The sequence below is a fragment of the Neofelis nebulosa genome, chromosome 15 (genome assembly GCF_028018385.1).
Source record: "Neofelis nebulosa isolate mNeoNeb1 chromosome 15, mNeoNeb1.pri, whole genome shotgun sequence".
NCBI classification, from domain to species: domain Eukaryota; kingdom Metazoa; phylum Chordata; class Mammalia; order Carnivora; family Felidae; genus Neofelis; species Neofelis nebulosa.
Genome location: NC_080796.1, coordinates 71,455,956 through 71,479,167, shown reverse-complemented (window position 1 = coordinate 71,479,167; position 23,212 = coordinate 71,455,956). Strand labels below are relative to the sequence as shown.

The window sequence follows — 23,212 nt, the reverse complement described above, 5'->3', positions numbered from 1 at the left end:
TCAGTTGGTTAAGTGTCCAACTTTGGCTCAGTTTATGATCTTGCAGTTGGTGGGTTGGAGCCCCACGTCGGGCTCTGTGCTGACAGCTCAGAGCCTGGAGCCTGCTTCAGATTCTGTGTCTCCCTCTCTCTCTCTCCCTGCCCCTCCCCCACTTGTGCTGTCTCTCTCCCTCTGTGTGTGTGTGTGTGTGTGTCTCTTTCTCTGTCTCTCTCTCTCTCTCTGAAAAATAAATAAATATTAAAAAAATAAAAATAAGATAAAATAAAAGAAAATTGCAGCAACATCTCACTCTTCAAGGGTAGAGTGAGAAGTCAGGGAGAGTTCACATGCCCAAACTGCTAGAACCTGGTGAAAATAGAAGCAGCTAGGGTAGAGGCCTCAACTGTTCTGCATGCAAAGCACAGTAAATGCTTGCAAGCTAGACCGTTTGCGGTTGCCCCATCTACCCTAGCTGCAGCCCTGCAGAGCTGCTGCCCCACACTCTGGACCTGCAGCTGAGCAGAGGTGGAGTGGAGACAACTCAAGCCAAGAGATATGGTGGGAAGAGAACAGTAAGGGAAATGCATAAATGTTAACATCTTAGGGAGACTGGATAAGACACCGGTTTCCTACATTACTTCCTCGCTAAGTGCACCTCTCTCCCGATCAACAGAGTCATGACAGAATTGCCTGTCATTGTCGGATTGGTTTCCCATTTCCAGTCAATCAGAAAATCTAGAACACAAAAAGTTAGAAAGGTCACACTCTCCATTCCTGTCTTTGGCAATAAGCACATTGAATTCTTTCCAGACTCTATGGAACTTCTCACCTAAAGACTTCTGAGAAAAACCTTACTCTCAGAAACTGCTTCCTGGCATTTAACCCGTCCCTCCATGCTTCAGTTTAAACTCACATGTTCTGTCTTTAGAGGAGATGAGGGTTCATGGCCTCCTTCTCTGTTGAGGGCTCATAAAGTAGCTTCCAGATTTTATCTATTTTTTTAATGTTTATTTATTTTTGATAGAGAGAGAGAAAGAGAGTATGCGAGCAGGGGAGAGCAGAGAGAGAGAGGGAGACACAGAATCCCAAGCAGGCTCCAGGCTCCAAGCTGTCAGCACAGAGCCCGACGTGGGGCTCGAACTCACAAATCATGAGATCATGACCTGAGCTGAAGTTGGACGCTTAATGGACTGAGCCACCCAGGCGCCCCTCCAGATTTTTATCTATTAAAAGTTATGCTGCAGTGAGCAGTCCTGTGTATGTCTTTTGGTGCCAATACATATGCATTTCTGTTCAGTATGTACCTAGAAGCAAAAATGCTGGGTCATCGGGCATTCGTATAACCCATTTAGGAGATTTTGCCATGCAGTTTTCCAAAGTGGTTGTACCAATTTACACTCCTACCGGAGGTAGCCATTCTTATGGGGAATGTAGTGTTTTCATTTAGTTTAAATCTGCATTTCTACAGTGATTTATGAAGTCAAGCTTCGTTTTCTGTTTATTCGGCGCTCAGGCGTCTGCTTTTGTAAATTACCTATCCAATCATCGTGCCCATTTTCCTAGTGGGTTGTCTGTCTTTTTCTTACTGACTTGTAGAAAGTCTTATATGCTGGATATGGATCCTTTTTCAGTCATATGTATTGAAAATATCTTGTCACCCTGTGGCTTGCCTAATTGCTCTCTCAATGGTGTCTTTTTAAGGCATAGTTCTCAAAATAATAGCCTGACAGTCTTAAAACCTCAGATTCTGGAACTCTAGCCTGATCTACTCTGACCTCATCGATCTCTGAGCTCCTCTGATGGTCTTGTGGACCATTTTCAGGATTCCTCTTTTCCACCTCATTGCAGTGTCCAAACACATTTCTCCTTGGATAGGAGGGAAGCTTGGAGAACTGGAGGTCACTCAAGGTAGGGAACAGATCTTAGTGTATCCAGAACTGTGCTGCCTTGCAAGCTAAGTGATGCTGAAATCACACAAATTCTGGTAGTCTCTGGATCTTCCCATAGCCGTGTCCCATCCTGGTTCACTAGCATGAGCTTTTCGAAGCCATGGAGAATGTTCAAAAGTGCTTACTAGTAAATTCCCTGACTCCTTCATGCTTCATGGTGAAGAAAGTTCACTTAAATAATACCCCCTCAACCAGAGAGGAAATTTGAACTTTTGAAGTTTCTTCCCCACTTCCTCTATATAGGCTATGAAGCAGTAACACCACCTACGTCACAGGGGTCACTCACCCACCCCTGGGCCTGTGGCTCAGATGCTCTCCCCTCCACCCCGACTTCTCATCTGCCTTCGGTCGGACCTGTATCCCCGCTCTGTGCCAGGCCAGGCCCCATGCTGCTCTGCAGGGTTCTGCTGTTTTTCGGTAAGTCATCGAGCATGGGCTTTACTTCCTGGGCACCAAAAACTGTAAATTATTTATGGGAATCCTAATTTCCCCTTTCCAGGTTCAAGTGGGTTTTATGGCTGGAGCTTGAAATGAGTGTGTGCACATGGGGTGTGGTGGGGGGCTTCCCTGATGTTTCCCATTGCATTTTCCTGGGTCCTTGGTAGGGCAGGCCTTCAGTGTATCAGAGCTAAACTAAGGAGGCAGAAAATCACCTTCTGAGGCCCACCCACATGTTTACCCCATGAAATAAGGTTAAGTTACTCATTGGGCTGCCTCAAAAGGAAAATGAAGTTATGGAAGAAGGAAGGCTTTGGGCAGGGGTGGGCTGGAGGACCAGGGAAATGGGAAAACGCAGTTCTCTGCATTTTGCTCAGCAGTAGAAGGTGGGATTGTACAAAAAGTATTTTGGGGGGCACCTGGGTAGCTCAGTCGGCTAAGCATCTGACTCTAGATTTCAGCTCAGGACATGATCTCATGGTTCATGAGCTCGAGCCCCATGTGGGCTCTGAGCCCACAGTGTGGAGCCTGCTTGGGCTTCTCTCTCTCCTTCTCTCTGCCCCCTCCCCACTTGAACTCTCTCTCTCTCTCTCCCTCTCTCAAAATACATCAATAAACTTTGGGAGAAATCAAAGATAAATTTTTATGAAACCTCCACATTTTTTTAGAACCACTCTACAATGTCCAGGCTGCTCACCTGATTAAGAGGCTTTGCCCAGAGTGTTCAAGCCCTTTACAAACTGGCCATCCTCCTTCTGCCTCTATTGGGGATTGTGGTGGGGAGGTCTGTTTCAGGTCTGACTGGTCCTTGGGGATGGTTTGAAGAATCAAATCCATTCTCTCTGATCTATATCTCTCTCTTTGAGCTACCTCCCCAGGGGCCACCCGTCACCCTCACCAGAGACTGAAGGGACTGGTCCTCCAAGGGCAGAGGATTATGAGAGTGGGGAGAGGGCCACTGGGCCTCCCCGACTCAACTCAGTCTCAGCCACTATCACCCTGCCACACTTAGAAGGAACAATTCTGGGCATATGTTTCATGTTACAATTTCTGAGTTGACTTACTTTTTATTTTAAACTTGTTCCCAATAGTTTGTGTTTGTTTTTTTGTTCGTTTGTTTGTTCGTTCGTTTGTTTGTTTTTTGTTTGTTTTCATTGAACCAGAAAAGCAAACCATTCCTAAATGTGATCTCTTCCTGGACAGGATTTGCGGGCATTTGACCCTGTAAAGAAACACTTGTTCCGCCCAATGCTCTTCCTTCTCCCACCTCATTGTTACCCTGTGTGCTTACAAATGGCCATTTGGACAAGGGAAAAGGTCTAATGGTCATACTGGACAAGGTCAGGATGGCCTAGTGCCTGGATATATTCCAGAAGAAAGGTTATCATGGGCAAATCACCACCTTGTAAGAGGAACAGCCCTTGGACTTGACTGGATAAAGTCCAAGCGTTTCCCAACTTGGAACCCAGTATCTGGATGGGGAAGACCAAAGCAAGAGAGGAGAGAGTCAAAAGCTGACTGACTAGGGGACAGAGTGGTGGAGGACCCAGATCTGACAGGGTCATGCGTGATGCTTGGGGACCCCAGAAGACCAGCCTAAAATGGAGACCCCATGGCTAGATGTGGAGGAACAGAGTTACCATACGTGCACAGCTGCTATTTCCTCTTAGATGTGGGCAGAGAGACAGAGAAAACACCCTGCTCAGTAGTACACATATTATCTCATCTAACCTTTCGAATCTTATTGGGTGGGTATTTTTTGTCCCTATTAAGCAATTGAGGAAACTGAGGTTCAAAAAGGTTAAGAAACTTGTGTAGAATTGCTCTGGCAACAAGAGCAAAACAGAAATACAACTCCAACTGCACTTGTTGCCAGATTCATGCTTTCTCCATCCCACCCGGATGCCTCGGGCAGGACTCTGGTTGGGTTCTTTTTTTTTTTTCAACGTTTTTTATTTTATTTTTGGGACAGAGAGAGACAGAGCATGAACGGGGGAGGGGCAGAGAGAGAGGGAGACACAGAATCGGAAACAGGCTCCAGGCTCCGAGCCATCAGCCCAGAGCCCGACGCGGGGCTCGAACTCACGGACCGCGAGATCGTGACCTGGCTGAAGTCGGACGCTTAACCGACTGCGCCACCCAGGCGCCCCTCTGGTTGGGTTCTAATCACGTAAGACTGGAAAATAAAATTCATTTAAAGTGCCTGGTGGGGCATGTTCACACAATAAATGGTGCCCGTTACTCTTACTGGCCATCAGGGACTCGACAGGCGAGGGGACCCTGGCCCTGAACGTGCTGGGACACGGCCGTACGTTAAAGGTGATTTGAAGTTTAGGAGATGAGACTTAATTTCCTTCTGAGCTGAGCATCAGCCAGGTTCAGCCCCAGGACTGGAACCCACCACCCGTAGACACACACACCGTCCATGACAGGTGTCTCTGGGCTTCCACGTCACGGCCACCCCTAGCACCACGGAAGCCATAGCTTGGCAAAGCAGCGGGTTCCAATGTCCTAGACCTCAATTGTGACAAAGTCCCTCACACTTTGCTGAAATCTGCTTCCTTGGTCTCTCTCATTTCCTCTGAATTAGTCTCACTTCTACCTGAAAGTCTCTTCCCTCTTTTACACTTAGCCCATCAAATATTTGGAGACCTACTGTGTCCCTGCTTGGCTGTGTCTTCCTCGAGTGGGGAATGGTTTCTTGGCGTTGCTCATCAGCCTGGTCTGCTTGGGCTCGATGCCCTTTGTCAGTGGACCAGGCCCTGTGCCTTCCCCTCCCCGCCCCCCACCATGGCCTGAGTAGTGCCAAGGTCAGCGGGGCTGTGGCCTCCATTGTCCAGGACTCTGTTGTGCAGCTTATTCAACAGCGGCTCTTGGCTGTGTTGTCGCCTCATCTTCAGCCCATGGCCCTCTTTGTAGGAAGTGCTGTAACGTGGCCGCTGCCCCTCTGCGCGTCCCGCTGCCCACTGCCTTCGTTACAGGCACTGGCTTTGTGGGCACAGCTCCCAGGTCTCATGGGGTCTGGGGACACAAGCTCATCTGAAGTGTCTCTCTGCTCTCTGGATGCCCCTTCTCTGGTTGTAGGGCTTCAGTGCCCTCACTCCTGTTTACTCATCACTTTGAAGCTGCAGAGGTGATTTGCGGGTGAGGAGGGAAAAGGAAGAGGTACATCACTATACTGCGAGGTATTAGTCACTCTGAGGTCAGGCCTCCTTTCTGCTTTCAGTCAATGCGGTAACCGCTCTTCCAGGTGGTGGGTCACGGTAATCTACGCAAACAGTCCGCAGGGAAGAAATGGCTGTGACGGCTCCCACTGTGTAGACAGGACCAGGAATTCAAGGCTATTGGAATTTCAATGATCTGTCCAAGTTCACATAGAAAGAGGTGGAATCACGAGTCCAGTTCAGGTCACATGACTCCGAACCCTGCTTGTTTCCCACTGCACTAAGCCCAGGAAGGACATGTGCTTAGGGGCGCCCTGGGGGGCTCAGTCGGTTAAGCGTCACGACTCTTGGTTTCGGCTCTGGTCATGATCTCATGGTTCCATGGGTTTGAGCCTGGCGTCGGGCTCTGCGCTGGCAGCGTGGAACCTGCTTGAGATTCTCTCTCCTCTTCTCTCGGTCCCTTCCCAGCTCGTCCTATGTCCGTCCGTCTCAAATAAATAAACTTAAAAAAAAAAAGTTTCCAAGAGATATGTTTAGATGGACCCAGTGAGAGATAGAGGGTTGATAAGAAAGACTCATAATTCTGCAGACACTGATCCTGTGGCTGAGCTAACCCCGAGCTGAGCGGAGAACTAAGGCTAAAAACCTCCGTCTGGGTCCCAGGCCACGTGGACAGCAAGGGTGACAGCGAGTGAGTCAACACACCAAACAGCCGCACCTCAAGCCCCTGGTGAGAGGGTCTTCACCCACCCCTCCCAAGGCCATTCCCACGTTCCTCCCTGTCTACACAGCACCTAGGACATGTCAGTGTGAAGGACACAGTAACTGCCTGAGGACGGCTGGCCCGACCACGCTCACCCAATACCACTGACTGCTTCACCCCTTGTCACGCAGTCTAGAACACTCTCCACCACGTCACACCCAGCTGTGCCTCCCCACCCCACTTCCCACCTATGCCATCCCCTGTGCCTTTCATACCTGTCTAACCTCATCTGTCATCACTTCGTGGTTTGGCCTCTCTTCCCGGGCCACCTATGCTCCTCAAATATTCATTCATTTAAAAGCATTCATACCATGGGGCGCCTGGGTGGCTCAGTCGGTGGAGCGTCCGACTTCGGCTCAGGTCACAATCTCATGGTCCGTGAGTTCGAGCCCCGCATCGGGCTCTGTGCTGGCAGCTCGGAGCCTGGAGCCTGCCTTGGATTCTGTGTCTCCTTCTCTCTCTCTGCTCCTCCCCCGTTCATGCTCTTGTCTCTCTCTGTCTCAAAAATAAATAAACATTTAAAAAAAATAAATAAAAGCATTCATACCACATATAAAGGTCCAAGCATAGTGCGTGATGCACTGGCCTGTGTGTTATCCCCTCACCCGTCCCATCTGACCCGCCCATCCGGGGATTCCTCACCTCCCTCAGCCGTCACTTCCAGGCTCTACTCTCCACAGCCACGTAGACAGATCTGGCTGCAGGAAATGCCAGGTCTGCTCTCTGAGTTCTTCGTAGGCATTCAGACCCACTAGTGCAAGAGTCCACTCTTGTGTCTCCCACGTCGCGTGCCCTGCCCCACGTGGCTGGGCACAGAGGAAAGCATTTATTCAGTAGATGCTTGTTGAACACTAACCCTTCCGGGCACGGGTCCGAGACATAGGTGACAGGACCGTGAACAAGTCTCCACCCTCGTGGGGCTTACGTTCCAGACAGAGTGAGGCAGCTGATAACAAGTAGGCAATTTAAAGAATAAGATAATTTCAAATAGAGATAAGTGCTCTGATGATAGTACAGTGGGGTGTTATAATAAGGGTTGAGGAGAAGTCCTTCAATGGGGGGGCCCCAGAACCACCTAAGGAAGCGACATTTGAAAGAGACAGGGAGCAGAGGATTCCAGGCGCTGGGTCCAACGTAAAAGCTAGGTGGTTTGGTGCTTGGATGGCTGAATGGTTGAGGGACTGAGGGACTGAGTGGCTGGGTGGGTGGTTGAATAGCTAGGTAGCTGAGTGGTTGAGTGGCTGGGTAGTTGGATGAGTAGGTGCTTAGGGGGCTGGGTGGTTGGTTTATTGAATGGACATGAGCACCCATGCCTGAGGGGACAGGCCTCTTTGTGAAAAGGTTCTATTATTTACCCTAATTCTATCACTCTGTTCTCTTACAGTTCCCTGTGTTGGGCAAAGTGGTGAGTCTTGTGTATGTCCCTTCCATCTCCAAGTGTGTCTCTGGACCAAAACTTAGTTGATGGGCCACTGGGTCCCCCGGAGGCATCTTCACAACAGCATACTAGGCCCATTCCTTAGGAGCCTTGACTGATACCCGGGCAGAAATGAGACCTGGGACTCCACTGTTCTCAGGCTGAGGATAATTCTAGGTGGCTCAAGCCCCAGCAAGTGGCTCTGGGGCTCATCCTATTCCCTTGTAAGTGGCACTGGCCTCTGTCCCTCTCAGGGTGGCTCTGGAGCTTCTGTATTCTCCACTCAGCAAGGCCCTGGACTCCCTTCCATCCCTCGTATGTTCAGAGAAGGCAGCTTTGACCCTCAGCTCCTTCTGCCTTCTAGTCCATCCTGACCTTCACGGAGCTTTCTATCAAGTAGGAAGAAGCCTGACCTATGAACATCTTCACCTCCAAGGACATGTTCTATGGTTCCGGAGGCAATGGGGGCTGCTGGGCAGAACTCAAAGCCATGCTCAGTGCTGCTCGACAGAACAGGAGTAAAAGCAAGGCTCGTCATTCAGTCACCCCGTGAGGCTCCAGGGGCGGGTCCTGAGGACTGAGGCAAAGGCAGGATATACCGCGAGTCCCTATCTGATTCTTCATTATTGTTCTCAGTTTATCAGGCCTGGCTCCTGAGACTCTCTGGAACCAATGGTGTCTGACTTGTCAAAGAAGTATGACCTGGGGACAGACCCAGGCTGGGGTCCCCGGGAGCTCTTCTCTTGTCCACATCAGGCCATAGAACGCGTTTTAAGAATGAGGACAGACAGGACAGATCCCTCCCCACGACCGTGGTGGAAATGAAACTCCCTGCTGGGGGAGGAGGTGGAGGCCAGGGGCCTGAGAAGGAAGGCAGGAGGGATGAGCCCTGGCAGGCACTTCCTACATCCATCCATCTGGCTTCTGGCTGGCGGTCCGGGGCCAGCTGTTCTCAGAGGTGGACGCTGCAGAAAGGCTTGACTGGGGGAGCCAGGGGGCAAGTAACCAGTCTAGGGAGGTGAGGATTGGGTGAGAAGGAAGGAGTTAGGACAATGGATGGAAGGAATTCAACTGGACCCAAGCTTGGCAACATCAAAAGGGCGAAGTAAAAGGAGCAGAGGGGAAGTGCAAGGGATAAAGGCCAAAGAGAAGAGGCAGGGGAAAGAGGGTGGGAGGGGAGTAGAGAGAGAGAAGAGGCAGGGGAGAGGAAGGAGGGGAGGAGGGGGAGGGGAGAGGAAAGCAGAGGCCCCGCCCAGGTCTGGCAGGAAGGCCTGGGGGGCGGGGCAGCTCAGCAGGTGCCATCCAGCCTGTGTCCCCAGGGGGAGGCCTGAGGCGGGCTTGGCGGGGGGGGGGGGGGGGGGGGGGGGGGGGGGGCGGGGGGGGGCAGGGGGGGGGAGGGGGGGGACAGAGGGAGAAAACGGCCACGCAGTGTGCGGCTCCGGGGCCACCCTGTTCCCCTGTCTCACAGCCTGGCTGTACCTCCGAGCCTGGCCAGACCCCGTGTTTGAGGGAGATGCCCTGACTCTGCAATGTTATGGATCAACGAACAAGGCCCTGTCCCAGGTGAAGTTCTTCAAAGACGGAAGATTACTCCAAAACCCGAAGACCAGATGGTCCCTGTCCGTGGGGACAGCTACCCTGGAAAGCAGCGGCCAGTACAGCTGCTCTGGGAAGGTGGCCTACGTCCCATACCTGGGCAGACAAACCTCAGAGCTGGTCAAGGTTCAAGTCCAAGGTGAGTCACCAGCTCAGGGGGGTCGGGGGTGGGGCTGGGATGCTGCTCAGGGATCTGGTCTGTAGAGGTCAGCAGCTGTCCCTCTGGCTGCCCCTGATGCCGGGCGACCACAGGGCCCCCCGTCTAGAGCCAGGGGAAGGAAGTGCCCTGAACCAGCCTGGGCCAGACCCTTCCCCTCTGGGGACCAGCTGACCCCTACGGCCCTCTGGCTTTGGCTCGGGACTCCAGAGAGGCTCTGACGGTGTGGGTCGTAGCTGGGAGGCGGGTCCTGGGACACAATGACAGGGTCTCCCGTGGGGCGTGGGGCTGTGACCTGGGATACGCTCTGGCTTGGACCCGGCCTCTGGGGACTCAGGGTTCAGGAGGCCCCCCCTGAGCCTGGGCCCACGTCTCCCCAGAGCCGTTCCCGCCTCCTGTGCTGAGCGCTGTCCCCTCTCCCGAGCTCCGTGAGGGGAGCCCGCTGACCCTGAGATGCCAGACGAAGCTTCACCCCCAGAAGTCGGCCTCGAGGCTCCTCTTCTCCTTCCACAGAGATGCCAGCACCTTGCAGGACTGGGGCCCCCACCCGGAGCTCTACCTCCCAGGAGCCCAGGAGAGAGACTCTGGGCTTTACTGGTGCCGGGCCACCCTTGAGGGTGGTGTGGCCCAGAAGCAGAGCCCCCAGCTGGAGGTCAGGGTGCAGGGTGAGTGGGGAGGGAGGGGAGACACTCCCCAGGGACCTGGGCTTTGGGCAACGGGACCCGTGGGCCTATGGGGAGGGATCCCCAGGGGAGGAGGGGCCAGGAGCCTGGGTGGCACAGCTGAGCCTCCCCCCTCTGTGCTGCCCCAGTTCCTGTGTCCCAGCCTCTACTCACCCTGAGACCTGGCCCCACCGGCCTCGCTGTGGGGGCCATGGTGGAGCTCCTCTGTGAGGCCCAGAAGGGCTCCCCTCCAATCTCGTACTTGTTCTACCTGGACGGGAAGATCCTAGGGAACATCTCATCTCCCTATGGAAGAGCCACCTGCTTCCCGGTCACCGTGACGTCAGAGCGGGATGCCAGATACTCCTGCCGGGCAGAGAATTATGTTTCCGGAGAGACCAGTGAGCCCAAGATACTCTCCCTGGATGGTACGTCTTGTCCCCGAGCTGGGCTCTGAGCCCCAGCAAGCTGGCAGGGGGCAGGTCCCACCCCTCCGTGTGCCCCCTACCCACACCCTGCACGAAGCTGGGCCCGGAGCAGGCACTGCATGACAGAACCTGGACGCTGCTCAGAGTATCCGTCCACTGGACCTGGAGGGAAAACAGGAGATCCTTGGTGGGGGGTGGGTGAGACGGCTGCCCGTCCTTGTTGGCGTCCTCGGGGCCATCCCTGATTCCATCTGCAAAGCTCCCCAGGCCACGCCATCCCCCCTGATGCCAGCCATTCTGCCTCTTTCTGTCCATCTGGGGTACAATTCTGAATTTCATCCTCAGCACTCATGGTCACCCCTACCTGGGGCTTGTCTGCCCCCAACAGCCCCCACTGGCTGGTTGCCGGGCTGCCCGCGAGCCTGCTTGGTGTGCTGGTCATCGCCACTGCGCTTCTGGCTTGCTTCAGACCCTGGAGAAAAGCTGGTCAGTAACCTTTTTGACTTTCTTGGTGGTTGAATCCCTATGCCAGGCATTACCCAGCCTTTGGAAGGCCTGCCGGGGCCAGCTGCTTCCTTTTCCGGGGTGTTGGGTGAGAGGAGGGACTTCTCTTTACATGTCACCCAAAGTAGTCCACGGAGGGACCCTTACAGCTTCCAAAACGCACACACACACAGTCACCCAGGGATGTGCACAACACACGACTGCACGCTTGGGCATGAATGGAGGCACAAGCAGAGGAATTCTCACCCGCCAAACGCAAGCTCCATCAGATTCTTTCACTTTCGAAAGATAATCTGTGGCTGCAAATATAGCAGGGAAACCCCAGACCTCCAACCCTCTGTCACTAAGCTCAGCAGAGGAGAGAGAAAGAATAAGAAGCCCGATGCGTGTCTGTGCACCTGTGCACACACACCCCTCTTGTCCAGCACCGAGCCCGAGGTGAGTGCCCAGGGGACATTCAGTCATCCGAAGGGAACACAGTGGAGAGGGCCAAGCAATGGCCCGCTCCCAACACCGCTATTTACTAATTCCGTGACCTCGGGCCAGTTCGTGAAGTGTCTCCCTCCCGGGGTTATTGTGAGCATTTCGGCTGATGACAGCTACCTGACAGGTGACGTGTTGGGCTGGCACTTGGTGGGCGCTCAGTACATTCTCCGTCTAGTCGACGCAGATTCCCCAGACCACCCCTTCTCCTGCCACACGTCCCCTAGTCTCTCCCGTCGGAACCGCTGAAAATAAGAAGCGTGGTTAGAATTCAGAGGCAGTGGGGCCCATAGAGAGAAAAAGGGAAAGCAATCAGATAAATGGCATTTCCAGGGAGCCCATTGATGTTGGGAGACCCTCCTCCTCTCCTGTCCGGTCGTGACGATGAAGCAGGAATGGGGGCTCCCACAGCCATCACCTTGGGTGGCTCCAAACTTATTCCTATTCTAATCTTTCTTCGCCTCAGGCCACATTTAAGGGAAGGCCTATCAGTGCCAAAGCTGTTTGATCCCAGCTTCCTCCTAGGCCTTCAAACCCACCTACTGAGACTCAAATCCACCCCACCCCCTCCTCCCCAGGGACAGCATTCTTATTTTCCACTTGCCAAGGGAAAACGCGATTGCTCCCACAGACCTCCAAAGCTGGGTTTACTTATTCAAGTTGGCAGCTCCTTCTGTTAAGGAATTCCCGATGAGTTTTTCGGGAGCCGGGCCAGACCACTCCATGAGAAAGACCACCCAGTCATACACTCAAAGCATTCCTCCCTGAGCACCAGCCAGGATACCTGAAAGGGCCTCTCCCTAGCCCTGGACCCTCTCCCCTGCCTTACCAGCACCCCAGGTAGGGCTCGGGCCAGCCTCCAACTTCCTCTCCCCTTGTTGACTTATCAGTCTTTGTCCAACGAACATTCCCTCTAGTCCTGAGTCAAGGTTCCATGCAGGCTACCTTGCTTGAAGGTATATCTACCCGGATGGTAGGAGAAAGGTGGAGGCAGGCCCAGAGCTAGATGGGGAGGCAGCTGGAAAAGCGGACCAACACTGCATGTGTGACTTCTAGAATCCCTGGGTCTACAACAAAGCCCTCTGCAAAGGGCCCGGCCATTTACCTGGTGTCGGTAACACGGGTGTTTCTGTTTCTGTCCGCTCATCTCTGGGTCAGAACATTAAAGACAAAGCAGTGCAGTTGGGGGGGGGGGGGGGGGGCGAGTCGCTGGGGAGGGGTCCTCAAGAGGAAAAAGCCTCCCTCTTCACGTGGAGGTTCTGCCCCTGCACGGTCCACGCTTCCCCCGCCCCCGACCCCCACTGCCAACCCGGGAGCAGCTGGGTTCTATTGTATTAAGGAACCTGTCGCCAGAGAAAATAGGGCTTCGGGTGGCGGTCCTCCTATCTCAGAAGCTCGGCGACACAAAGCGTTTAGAGTATCACATGGAAGACCACCTCCGGGCCCAGTTCCAAAGCTCCCCGAGAAAAGCTGTAGATCAACAGCTTCATCCCCCACACCCCGTTCCGGAAGATTCTTAACCATCTCCAGATAACCTAGCCACTTCTTCGACAAGCAAAAACCATGCCGCCACCAAAGATGCCCAACGGGCTGCATCTCGCAAGGCAATTTTCAAAACACGTTGGCCGATGATGGTGTCCCTGGCACCATATGCAATTGTGCAAGGGGCCCACTTCAAAGCAGCCCTTGCCTCGATGTGCAAGCCCTGGTTTGTTTGTTTAAGAGCATTCGTTTTACCGCCTGTTGTCACGCCTCCCGTAAAACAGAGGCCCAATGAATTCCTGGAGTTCTTCAGTGAATGGAGACTCAGAAACACAGCCCCTGACGAGGGAGCGTTAGGGGATGCTTAACAACCAAGAGCTTCTCGGAGTCTCCGTAAATGCACTCTTGGTTCTACGGGAGGCTCTGTTTCTGCCAGTCCTGCCCGCGATTCCGGTGCCTTCTTGCTGTCAGAGCTAATGGACATTTCCTGGGCACCAGGTGTGAGCAGGTGCTCTAAAATCCACATGTGGCCCAATTCCTATCCCAGGAGCTAATCTTTAAGGTTCTGGAAGCACCCGCTTTCACAGAGGCAGCACACCAGTGGAGAAAAAGCATATAAACCTAGATTGAGATTCTGTCCCTACCCCTCACCTTGTATGACCTTGGAGAAGTCGCCTCTCCCAGCCTCAGTCACCTCCTCCATAATACTACATACGATACTATGATATCATAGCGTCGACCTTTGCAAGACGGTTGTAAAAAGACTCTCAGACCCCGAAGGGTTAGGAAGGGAGGCTCTTTTGCCGTCCAGCTACGTGCTGGGCACGGGGTTAGCCACTGTGCCATGAAGTAGACATCGTGTTTGAACCCCCTGGCCCAGTGTCTCGCACATAGTGGGTGGTCACAGTTATCAGCTTCTCCTCCTTCTGTAAAGCAGCCTGACTGGTGAATCTGGGCCCTCTCCATGCAGGGGACGTGACCCATCCTTGGCGACCCTACTTCCTCCCGGTCTGTGATTCCCATGGGGCCATGCTACCCTCTAGGGTATTTTTCAAAGGAAACATCCCATAAAAATTAACCGTGTCCAGACCTGTGAATTAGCCCTCGTAAACAAACCAGACTCAGACCTCCAGCAGCCTCCACCGACTTTCTTTCTCTCAGACTCTCTACCCCCTACTTTCCAGCACGCTTTCTCAGGGAACTCAACAAATTGCGCCTTTGTATCTCCCAGAGTCCCTTCCATCTCAGAATCCACCCCCAGCCCCCGGTGGAGAGCAGGACCTACTGTATGGCGAAGGTGAGTCCCTCCAGCAGGACCACGCATGGTCTGTCCCGGAAGGCAGAGGAGGGCCTCTGAAGGGGAGCAAGAATGAGCCCCCTGGGAGCCCCCAAGTCTCAGGAATCAGTCATCGGGGAAGGAAGCGGATGGTTTCTGGGGAGAACTAGAGGGGACAGTGCCACGAAGCCGGTGGAGGCACAGGGAGGTAGGAGGGAAGCCCGGCCTCCGAAGAGAGGGCGTGGAGAGGTTAGACCAATGGTCGGCAAACTCTGGCCCGTGGGCCAAATCTAGTTCACCACACAATTTTGCATTTGTGAAGAACATTGCATATGTTTTGTGTATGGCTCCTTTCACACTACAGAGCTGAGTGGAGGCAACAGAGGCCGTATGGCCTGCAAAGCCTCAAGGGTTGACTCTTTTTTACAGAAAAAGAGTTTAAACCTCTAGTTGGGGCTGGTGAAGCTACTGGAACCTGCTGTGGGGGCGGGCACCTTCTGCCAAGATGGGTATCCCACATTAATGGCTGCCACCCACTCCCAGCTACCGCCATGACAGAGCCCCCGACTGGCTTCCCTCCATAGGTGTCTTCAGGACACGGGGGTCTTGAGGTGGGAGAGCAGGTGGGTCCTATTCGAGCCCCATTCCTTCTTTCAGTTCGTTGGCAGAATGAGAATGAAGATGATCATTACTCTGTAGTGTGCACAACCTCACGGAAGAGTAAAGGTGAGTACTCTTGGATGAAACTGGACATTTTTGCCAATGTAAAGGGGAAGTTTGGGGCCTGGAGTGAAGTATCATTACCAACATTACCGCTGTGCCATGACCACGATTATCATCATCACCTCCTCCCCCCATCACCACCCCCACCATCACCACCATCCCCCCCAAAATGCTACGTCCACCATAATGACTGTCTTCCACATCATCTCCATCACCGTTGCCACCCTAACTAGGGAGTGTTTCCGCCTTTTTCTCAGCACTGTGGAGGAACAAAGAAAAGAGAGAGAGAGAATAACACAGTGTGCCTTTGCCCCAGAGTAAAAGTCTCAGCAGGACAGTCCCAGCTCTTAGAGGAGCCGAGACCCTGAGCTCCGGCCACCGACACCAGAATCAGATGGCAGGGACAGGGAAAGTCTAAGTCATCCCTCCAACGGGGGTGGAAAGCAACATGGCGTCATGGGGAGAATATGGGTTTCTGAGTCAGTCGGATCTGAGTTCGAAACTGGGCTCTGTGTATTCACTGTGCTGCTACAGGGCAAGTTACTTAAGCTCTCTCTCTTAAGCTCTCTAATGTATAAAAAAATGGAGACAACGCTTAATTTTGCAAGACTATTTTAAATTACTAGGAATGGAACCAGGGTTCTCGACACTTTACAGGTTATCTGCTGTGCCACAGGTATTCAAAACCAGGAAGCTTCTGGTTCTTGTTTTGCTGCTATTTCTATTCCTGGGCTGTACAATGGGTTTGAATCAGCCTGGGGTTCCTGCTCCTTCCCATGAAGGGCACCAGGGGAAGTGGACAGACAAGGAGTCTCTTGGACTCAGGGGCAGTTTCCCCAGGACCCTAGCATGGCCGGGTAGACGGGAAGGCACACGCACGTGGACACGGGTCATTTCAGAGGAGAGTCACAACGGGGACTTGAACACGAGAGAGACAAAAAAAGAAGCCAACCTCCAAATATGGTTTTCACTGGCTGCAATAAGGAAATGTGGCCGTTTTAATCGCAGCAGGGCAACGAGGCAAAGGCATGATTCAGGGCCGGGTGGCCTCCTCCCAGCTCACGATAAGCTTTCCCTGATGGGAGGGCGAGGGGTTCAGAAACCCAAAGTCAGGAAAGGCCATTGTATTCCAAGATTCACAGGAAGGGGACGCTGGATCTTCTATCATTGGAAGAATGTTTCACGTATGCAAAGATTTGATATTTGTCTACAGTTCCCCTTCTTACAGACATGACCGCAGGGAGTATCAGCCACTCTGAGCCTCCGTTTTCTCATCTCAATTGGAGAAGGAATCAATCATTGCTACTTTGCAGGATTGGTGTGAGATTAATATAATAAATATAATGCTCACACCGGAAGGATTGCCTGGTGCATGGTAGCTGTCTAATGAGGTAGCTGTTTTAAAGGCACCTTTGATAGGCTCATCTCTCTTTCTTCTCCTTATAATCCCTGTGACCACCCCCTCCCTTCTCCCTGGCTGGGGAAGCTGAGGTCCCAGGGCTGAGTGGCTGGCCCGCAGTCACATGGCTGGGCTGTGGTTGAGGTGGAAAAACCCAGACCTCCTGTGTTTGGATGAAGAACGAGGGGTCCCCAGAGGCGAAAGGGGGAGCAGCGCTCCCTGGGCTGGTCTGTGCTCTGTAAGAGAAGACAGCGTGGAGGAGGCGGGCTGCAGGTGCGGATGTGCCAGGCACCCTAACCTGAGTGTTTCTCTCTCCCCCACAGCCGGGCCTGCTGCCTCAGCCTCGGGGACTCAGGTGAGCTGGGCCCCCTGCCCTCCTCCCACCCTCTGTGTTACATCTGCCTCCTGATCCCGACCCGCCTCTCCCACAGGACAGTTCTGTCATCTACACGGAGGTGACACAATCACAGCTGTGAGCTTCCAGCCACGAAACGGAATCCGAGAAGCAGGACCCACAAAGCCCTCCCTGGTCACTTCGAGGAGGTTCTCCACTACTGACGGCATTCCCCCCAACGCCACCCTCCAGTGCTCCCCAGGAGGCCAGCGAGGACCCCAGCCCCTTCTGTAGGTCCCCAGTCCCTGAGTCCGGCAGTGAGGGAGCCCCGTGTCCTGGCCAGGGTCCCCGGGAGACTCGAGGAGTGCCTAAATGATCTCGGAGCCCCACTCTGAGCAGAACAGGCAGCGTGTGGGCAGGGACATCCGCACTCACGCGTGACGAGGGGACTGGACATGGGAGCCACAGATGTTTTCTTTCACACGAATGGAAGCATTGCAATCCCTTCTGTCTACACATCTGTAAGTGCTTTCTCCCACAGCCCTCGGTCCCCATGGATGTGCTTGGCCTCACCCTGCCGGAGAGAATTAATCTGCACACCCTGAGGGCTGGCCCTGGGCAGCTCCCATAAAGCATTTCCAACTTCCAAGCTTCTGCTGAGGCCCCTGAGTGACCGGAGGGCTGAGGGCCTCTCAGAGGCTCGGGGACATCAAGGGTCGGGGGAAAGGGCCTGGAGCCCACAATATCACACAACTCTTAACCCCTGAGCCAGAGCCCCCCCAGGCCCGGAGAACACTGCCTTCGCATGCCACCCATTTCTGTCCACACCCCTTCGAGGCTCCCAGGTTACCCACGTTTATGGAATGAGGCCTGCCCCGAATCCCCCCGTGGGGAGCACCGCAGAAAACCGTTACCCCTTGTGTTTACAAAGATGCGTGCTGGTAGAACATATTTGTTCATAGAAAAGCATCAATATTATTCACCAATACCAATCGCTTGTAGTGCCTGCTGGTTCAGTTTGGTCTGGGGTTGTGGAGCCCACACTCAGTGACACTGAGAGGGTCGCACTAGTAACTAGGAAGATCAATTATCCCTGCTTCTCCTCCGAGCCCCGGTTCCTTCCGGGTCCCTGCTCCCGGGTCACAGAGTGGGGTCCCGCAGACCCCGCCCGCCTCTCCTGGGAAGAGGTCCACGTTTTCAGAGGACTCCGGCCCGGACACCCAGAGCTGGACACGGTCAGCGTTCATCCTTGAGCTTAATAGAAACGTAGCCACTCAGAGGCAACCCCACATCTGCTGAATCTCAGTCCGCATTTAAAATAAGATTTCTAGGCAGTTCATATTGCACAGTAAAGTCTGAAAAGCCTGGTCTGCCTCCAAACTTCATGGGAATACCTCTGCCACTTGCCTTCTGGAGCATCACTGGATGACACAAGGGGGCCCAGAGAGCTACTAGGCCAACGCACGTGCTGGCGTTTCTCACTTCCCTATGCCTTCTCTTTCTTCCCTCCCCCCACCTGACCTTCCTCTTCCCCAGCCTCTGCCTCCTCTTCCCCATCTCTCTCGAGGTTGGTCCAATCCACATCCAGGATACACCGGGGCCCCTCCCCCTCGCTTCTTGTCTGCCAGGCCGAGAATCACATGCCAGGTCATTGGAAGCACAGAGTCCTATCTGGTCAATCAGGAAACAACTGTAGAAGCCAAGCCTTGCCACGCCCTCTATAAACGGGCCGGGCCCCTGGGCCCCTCGTAAAGAGTCCAGTCAAAGACAGGACAGCTCATGAAGGAGACACTGATGCTGGGGACCCGGAAGGAGCCGGCCCTGCCGATCATCCCCACGGACCGCCTCCTCCCTGAGAATTCACGCCTCCTGCCCTCTGTCCTACACCAGCGACACGGGGCCCAGCTGAGGATGGTCTTTACCGGTCCAGGATGGGCTACGGGGAACAATGAAAAGCAAGAACTTAGACCCTTTTATAGCACCCTGACGGAGCAATTTTGTTTGTTTAATATAGTCCTAAAAAATAGGGCTTAGATTTTGTATGTTTCTTTTTGTTTTAGTTTTTAGTACATTGCTTTTATTGTATCCTACCAAAGTATGGGTCCGCGATGGATGGGAAAATAAAGAAAAACAGTTCCTTTGACCCAGATAGGTGAAAAGTCCCACCCTACACACACACACACACACACAGACTCGGTCTACATACGCGCCTGGCCCGGTCTCCGGCCCCCCCCCATGCTCCTCCCCCAGAATTCCTCCCCACCCCCACTTCTATTGACAGAGCCAAAAATATCCTTTCCCCTTAGTTTAGAAAAGAAGGAGCCGGCATTTTTAAAAATGAACAATTACTCAGAAAATTGAAGACAAAGAAAATCCCGCAAAAGAACATAGAGAAAGCAGCGGCACCCGGGTGGCTCGGTCAGTTAAGTGTCCAACTCTTGGTTTCCATTCAGATCATGATCTCACGGTTGGTGAGTTCGAGCCCTGCATGGGGCTTTGCGATGACAGTGCAGAGCCTGCTTGGGACTCTCTCCCTCTCTCAAAATAAATAAATAAACTTTAGAGGGGGGAAAAAAGGCCACAGAGAAGGCAGAGCCTTCAGAGGGGACCCCAGGCGGGACCCCAGACTCTGGCTGGAGCAGGCGGCCCCAGGGCTCGCTGCCAGCCCTGGAAGCAGGAACCTGCTGCTGGCCCTGGAAAGTAGTGGTGGCGAGGAGAAGAGGACTGTCACGGGTCTCTGGGGACAGACGCTGCAGACACCAAGGAAGGCGGCACATGGCATCCCCAAGCATAGCTGCCCGCAAGGCCCTGCGCTGCAAAACTTCATTCTCCTCTCCGAGTCAGAGCTAAATGCAAACCCCCGCCCCCAAGCCGCGGCGAGTTGTCTGCCTGCTGCAGGGACAGGGGCTCCGAGGGGCCGCAGCACCTGCTGGGCAGGCGACAGAGATCACCCGCTGGGTAAGCGGGAGGGAAAGGACTCCAAGCCCAGCCGGGCTGAGGGCGGAGGCAGCCACCGCCCCTTCGGGGAGACTGAGAGCGGACGGGGCCTCGCGGCTGCCCTCTGCTGGCCCCCTTGGGTCCGACCACCCGCCGGACAGCTTCACCGCGCGGTGCCATCAGGCACCGGGCGTTGCTTTGTGTGCGGCTAAACGCTTTAGATGCCAACGACTAAAATGAAACGTGGCCCTTCCCTGAACCGGGCAGGTTGCAGATACTGGGATTTCTTTCAATTCTGGGTTTATTTTAGATTTGGCTAGAAAGTAAGGTCTTGGACAATTTGTGCTAAGCAAGCCTCCGCTAAGCAGCCCTGCAGGGGGCGCCTGGGTGGTCCAGTGGGTTAAGCATCAGACTTTAGCTCCGGCCACGATCTTTGAGTTCCTGAGTTCGAGCCCCGCATGGGGCTCTGTGCTGACGGCTCGGAGCCCGCTTTGGATTATCTCTCTGTCTCTCTCTCTCTCTCTCTCTCTCCCCCTCCCCCAATTGCACTTGTCTCTTTCTCTCAAAAATAAATAAACATTAAAAAAAAAAATACAAATAGCCCTGTATCCTTCATCTTTATATTGACTCTCAGGCTCTTTGAAAGATCGGCCTGCGTTGTACTTGTTTGGGGATTCTTTCTGCCAGCGGGGTGCAGATGAGCGGTGACTGGGTCGGAGAACCGTCGTCCAGTCCTACGCTCACGGGCTTACCGTGCTGAGTGCTCACCGGCACAAGGTGCCCAGGGTGGGGATCCCGCAGATGTTTGCTGAATGACTGAATGAGCGAATGAGAGTCCGGCCCCTCCCTCGCTCCCCCCACGAAGCACAGTCCTGGCATTGTCGCTTGTGTATGCAGCCTGCCTTCAGCTCTCTGGGGAAGTATGTTTTTGCCTCAAAAGCAAATGCTACCAAGCCTCGGACCACCCCACCCAGTTCCTATGGGCTGGTCCCCTTCTCTCCCACCTTCCATCTCAACCTGCCTGCACCTTGCTCCCGGGCACCAAAGAGCAAAGACTCCGCTCCCTGCCCCTGTCCCCAGCAAGGCCAGGACCAGGGTGGGACAAGACAGGCACCATGCACACAAATATTAAAGAGGCAGCTCAGGCCGTGCGCGCAGGCTGACAGTGTCCTCTGGTGGGAAGTCAGGTGCACCGTTTCCACACGTGCAGGCACTGCCCCTGCTGCCCAAGCTGGCTGCGGAGGGAGTGGCGGGCATGGGCTGCCCCACCCTGGGCAGCCTTGGGGGCCAGCTGGCGCCCGGTGGCACCGTGTCGGCTTAGGCAAGGCTCTACCTGGCCTCTCAGCCCCCACCCCCCCACCCCTCAGAAGGTAACATCTCTGCCCCCTTCCCCCACCCCGGCTCCCAAAAAGCCCACTCAATGCCCCTCCTTCCTGCCTCCCTGTCTGCCTGCTCCCCTTTTTGTCCCTCCTCCACCTCTCCCCTGTTCTGGGTGGCCCCATTCTGTGTCCAGGCCAGTCCGAGAATTAACGACAAGGGTGAGTGGGCAGGGCAGGTGCCTCCCTGACACGCACACCCTCCCCGAGATTCCACTGGCCCCGAACAGAGCTCAGGCGGCCCGCGTGGTCACTGGGGACACCTGCTCCCCGCCCCCGCCCACAGTGGAGGTAGGCTGAGGGCAAGGTGCAGAGGGGGCCGCAGCCTGGAGCCCCAGCGTCTCCCTGGGTCAGGCTTCCCAGAAGGGCCCAGCTGCCAGCTGCTCTCTTAATTAAGGAATGTGGGAGTGGTGCCTTTGAACTCCCAGCCCGTGACTCGAGAGCTGTCCCCGCGGTGTGGTAATTACCGTGCTCTGCGCCAGTGACCAGCAGCGGGGGTGAGCCTGTCTCCGCAGACCCAACCCAGCCCGCACTGCCCCTGTCCATCTCTCTCCAGCCGTCACACAGCCTGGAGCTCTTCCCTTTGGGAGACTGAATGTCCGCTGACCCCCCGCCAACCCCCTCCTCACCCTTCCTTGGCTTCCCTGAAGTTCCCCTGTAGGTAAAGGGCACGGGGTGGGCTGGAAAGGCAGCGATTTCAACTCAGTGCCTGCTTGGACAGACCAAGTGGGAGAGGAGGGAGTACAACCGCCCACCATCTGCCCTGCAGGAATTGGGCGCCCCTTTCCCTACATCCCCGCCACGGCCCCACTCCTGCGTCTCAAGCCCTCGCCGTCCCAGGCCTGACACCTGACCGGACACCTGACCAGGGCACTCTGGCTTGGGGAGGCTGTCCGTGGCTATCGACGGGGGGCGAGGCAAGGGGCTGGGGAGGTTGCCGGAAGGGGGAAGGGTAGGGACCTGGCCCTGTCCTCACAAAGCTTCCAGTCTGGGACCGGCGGATGGAGCTACTCACACCCGAACCCCCTTGCTCTGCATTAACCTGCTCTCCTCTCTTCCCTCCCTGGCCACTTAGTAGCAACGGTTAAGATTCTTGTGAGTGCTGACCACGCACCAGACCCCATTCTAAATAAGCCCTTGCAAGCCACCCTTACCAGGCTGACTGTCATTATCAGGTGACACAGCCCATCCCCTCCTCCAGACTGCAGACTGCTCAAGGTCAGGGCCACGCCTTCCATGTCTGTGTTCCCGGCACCTGGCACATAACTAGGTGCTCAATAAACCCCTGATGAAGAAGGATGGAATTCACAACGGGGTCATGAATGAGTCCCCTCCGCTGGCCTCTCTGCCCCAAAGCCAGGTGGCTTCCGAGTTCTGTCCCAGCTCTGCCCTGTCCCTTCCTCTCTACTCTGGGGGCTTCCATTCTAGTCCAGCCAGGACCATCCCAACGGCTGCCACCCAGGCTTCCCTGCCTCTTCTTTCTCTGCCCGCCTGCCCTGCGTGCAGTCCTTCCACCAGCCAGGCACCCTCAGCTCAGAAGGGGCCACATCCCCTCCCTCAGAGCCTTCCCTCGGCCCACCAGCTACAGAATCTCCTGGAACACAGGCTGGTTCCACTAGATTCCCGGGTCCTGGCCCAGCCCCCACTGAACCAGAGTCTCCAAGCATTTGAGCCCAGCGAGGTTGAGAGCTGCTGCTCCCAGAACCAAAACCTGATGCCTAAAAGCCAGTATTCCAGCGATCTGACCCTCGACCTCCTTTTCCAGCCCCACCCACGCCAGCCCTGAGGGGCTCCTCCCCTCCCTGCCCTCCTTCATTGTCCTGGAGCCCACCTGGGGCTCCCCCTGCCTGGCCTTATCCACTTGGCTCTTCTTTTCCGGCCTCTGGCTCATCCCTTTTCTCCGCCTACCCAAATCATGCCTATCTTCAAGGTGCGGCTCAAAGCCCACCTTCTAGGGAAGCGTCCCCTGCCTGCATCCACGGACGCCTCTTCCCCACCGCACCCTCTGCACGGAGAAGCCGTGCTGCCCATGGCACAGAGCCTGCGGCACGGCCGACCTTCGTCCTGGGCATATCCAAGCCAGGACACTTGGCTTGTGAGCACCTGGAAGGCAGGAAGCCTATCCTCCTGCTGTCCCGACACCAT

The 23,212-nt window shown here is 54.7% G+C and overlaps 1 protein-coding gene across 1 annotated transcript; it reads left to right on the top strand.

Moving 5' to 3' along the window:
• Positions 1-2,058: 2,058 nt before the first annotated feature.
• Positions 2,059-18,780, top strand: LOC131495834 (Fc receptor-like protein 6). Its single transcript, XM_058700991.1, has 10 exons — positions 2,059-2,345; positions 7,678-7,698; positions 9,179-9,445; positions 9,844-10,128; positions 10,275-10,553; positions 10,899-11,039; positions 14,254-14,319; positions 14,956-15,024; positions 16,744-16,775; positions 16,852-18,780. The coding sequence occupies exons 1-10, from the start codon at positions 2,315-2,317 to the stop codon at positions 16,894-16,896; spliced, it is 1,236 nt and encodes a 411-aa protein (XP_058556974.1). The 5' UTR covers positions 2,059-2,314; the 3' UTR covers positions 16,897-18,780.
• The last annotated feature ends 4,432 nt before the right edge of the window (positions 18,781-23,212 follow it).

Coding starts and splice junctions, on each gene's coding strand:
- LOC131495834 (XM_058700991.1), top strand. CDS start 2,315: ATGCTGCTCTGCAGGGTTCTGCTGTTTTTCG. Junction 7,699..9,178: donor TCCCTGTGTTGGGCAAAGTG/GTGAGTCTTGTG, acceptor CCTGTCTCACAG/CCTGGCTGTACCTCCGAGCC. Junction 10,554..10,898: donor CAAGATACTCTCCCTGGATG/GTACGTCTTGTC, acceptor TTTCATCCTCAG/CACTCATGGTCACCCCTACC.